Source organism: Primulina eburnea, chromosome 1 (assembly GCF_022965805.1).
Source record: "Primulina eburnea isolate SZY01 chromosome 1, ASM2296580v1, whole genome shotgun sequence".
Lineage (NCBI taxonomy): Eukaryota > Viridiplantae > Streptophyta > Magnoliopsida > Lamiales > Gesneriaceae > Primulina > Primulina eburnea.
This window is the reverse complement of record NC_133101.1, coordinates 22,757,454-22,760,110: the sequence shown is the minus strand read 5'-3', so window position 1 is coordinate 22,760,110 and position 2,657 is coordinate 22,757,454. Positions and strand designations below refer to the sequence as shown.

General features: G+C 41.1%; 1 protein-coding gene across 1 annotated transcript; it reads right to left on the bottom strand.

Moving 5' to 3' along the window:
* Positions 1–514: 514 nt before the first annotated feature.
* LOC140829355 (7-deoxyloganetin glucosyltransferase-like) lies at positions 515–2,335 on the bottom strand. Its single transcript, XM_073192481.1, has 2 exons — positions 1,765–2,335; positions 515–1,559 (listed from the first exon to the last, which is right to left on the bottom strand). Exons 1-2 carry the CDS (start codon positions 2,252–2,254, stop codon positions 631–633), a joined length of 1,419 nt encoding a protein of 472 aa, XP_073048582.1. The 5' UTR covers positions 2,255–2,335; the 3' UTR covers positions 515–630.
* Positions 2,336–2,657: the final 322 nt, after the last annotated feature.

Below are 2,657 nucleotides of genomic sequence, written 5' to 3'. Positions count from 1 at the left end.
TATTTTAATGAATTGTTTTTTAAATAATAGTATGTTTTAAAAAAGCCCCACGCGCGATGGAGTACACTCATTGGATTTGTGGCTTTCAGAGGCCCTACATAAGAACATGTGAGGCCCACGGTGATTGAGTAAATCTTCAAAAAGGTCTCTGTTTTTTTTTTTAAAAAATTTTGCACATTGATTAAATCAGAGATTTTCTCGAGACATAGTAAATTAGAACGTATACCAAAGGAAGCCACGAAATTTTCTCATTCATTATTTTCAAATCTACTTTATCAAAACTCTTCTAATAGCATTTTTCGAAATATCTTTCTCCCATCAAAATTACGTTTCATGTTAGGAATAAATGAGTAGAGATTTGTTTAATTTCGCCTTGGGACTCTATTATTTCTTGTAAGTAAATCAATCACTATCATCATTATTCAAATGTCAAATTTTAGAACCACGTGATTACTTCCTCCTTCGTTCACCGGCTGATTAATAACATTTCTCTCCTTTTCATTAAAAACAAATATTTATTCCACACCAACTTTAAACACATCGAAATCGAAGAAATGTCCATGTACGAGAAAAGGCTTCAAAGAAACTGAAATGGAACATATATGTATCTTTTAAAATCCAAATTTGGTCTTAATTCTTGAGAAGAATCTCATTGATCAAAACCTCCAAATTACGGTAGGAAGAGCCACCAGGCTTAGCAGCCAACTGCGCTTTATCCTTCCACTCCAAAGCTTTTTTCCTCATCTCCTTCCCCTTCTCCCCATCAATCAAAACTTTAACCAAATTTGCCACCTTCTCCCTCTCGACATCCCCCTCGATCTCCAATCCGATCTCCCATTCGGTGCACGCGTATCGACAGTTCATCTGCTGCTCCGCGAAAAACGGCCAGCAGATCATCGGTACACCTTCTGATATACATTCGATGGTCGAGTTCCAACCCGAATGCGTCAAGAAACCGCCCACCGAGGGGTGAGCCAACACTCGTTCTTGGGAACACCACTCCACCATCATGGCACGATCTTTAACCTCTTTTGAGTACTCCTTGGGGAGAATCGCCTTATCCCCACTAACCATATCCGGTCTAATGATCCATAGAAAATTCTGATTACTGTTCGCAAGCCCCCACGCGAGCTCCAGCAGTTGTTCAGGGGACAAGACCGTGATGCTGCCGAAATTCACGTACAGGACGGAACTCGGTGCTCTCTGGTCGAGCCAGTTGATACACTCGTCGTCTACTTTCCACAAACTCGAGCCTATGGACTTCACCTCCGGCCTCTCGACGATCCGTTCGAGCAATTGGAGTGGACCTATGGTGCAGACACGATCGAATTTCTGCCCGATGGCGTGCAGTACTTCCTTCTCCAATTCGTCGTAGGTGTTGATTATCACTGCCTTGGCCCGGGAGGCGTTTTTGGTCTGCAAAATATTGTAATGAACCATAATTTCATCGGGATCGGTGGATCGAATGAAGCTTGGAAAGTCTCTTAGTCTGATATCCTTCATCCCCGGCACCCAGTCCAGCTTGGTTTCAAGATATCCATTAGTCAAGTAACTTTCATCTGCGACACCAAGAAACTAAAATTAATGTTAATCTTACCAATTGTAGCTCGGTTTCAAGATATCCATCTGTCGCTTCACTTGTTAATATTAACCAACCATTACATCGGGATTAACTAAAAACACTTCCAATTTAATGTACCAAAAAGTGTAGAGATAACCCATCAAGAAAAGTATGTAAGTTTACCATATATAAATCCTTCTTACCTTTAAGAGGAAACATCCCTCTTTCCACAAGTTCAACATAGTAACAGTATCCCATGAAGCCACAAGCGCTAGTAGTAAAGAACACAACCTCAGGAATCCCGAGCTGCTCCGCAGCATCGAGAGTGAAGCTCATCACCCCATCGGACACTATGCAGCTCACCTTGGGGCAATCGGGCGACTCGTCGAGATTCTTGACGAGTTCCAAGAACGGAGGCAAGCCATTCCTCGTGAGTGAATCAGAGAGCTGTGGTATGTCTTGTGTTGCGTGCTTGTCGGAATGCGGGAGCCCATCGGGGATCGTCCTGAACTGGAAATCTTCGAGACCCGCGACGGATTGGGGCCCTCGAGCTCGAACCAGACGGTTGTGGTTAAATTCGGTGTTGACAAAGGTGATGAAGAAGCCCCGGTGGTGCAGAAGTTTGGCTAGTTTTAGGACAGGAGCGATGTGGCCTTGCGCTGGATATGGAATAACAACGGCGTGAGGCTTCATATCGATCTTTGGCCTTATTTTTGTGTTGGAAAATGAAGAGCTAGTTTCATGAATTTGGGGTTGGTAGAAATAAATAAACGAATATTATATTCAACAACTTGTAATGTGTAATGATCGAGGTTGATGGATGACTTCTTTCTTTTTCTTTTCTTTTCTCCCTATGTGAAAGTTCTAAAAAGTATTAATTTTTAGTTAATCACAAATTAAAGTAGTTTTGAAGATAATTTAGAAATATATAGTATTATTGCAAAGTGAAATATGCATTTACTGTTCATATGAACTGTGAAATGATAAAATGTATGAGGTAAGAGGAGAAGGAGAAAAATACGATAATCTGTTTGTTATTTATATAGAGAGAAATCGTCATATTAATGTCTTTAGTGATCTAGCAATACATTGAGGA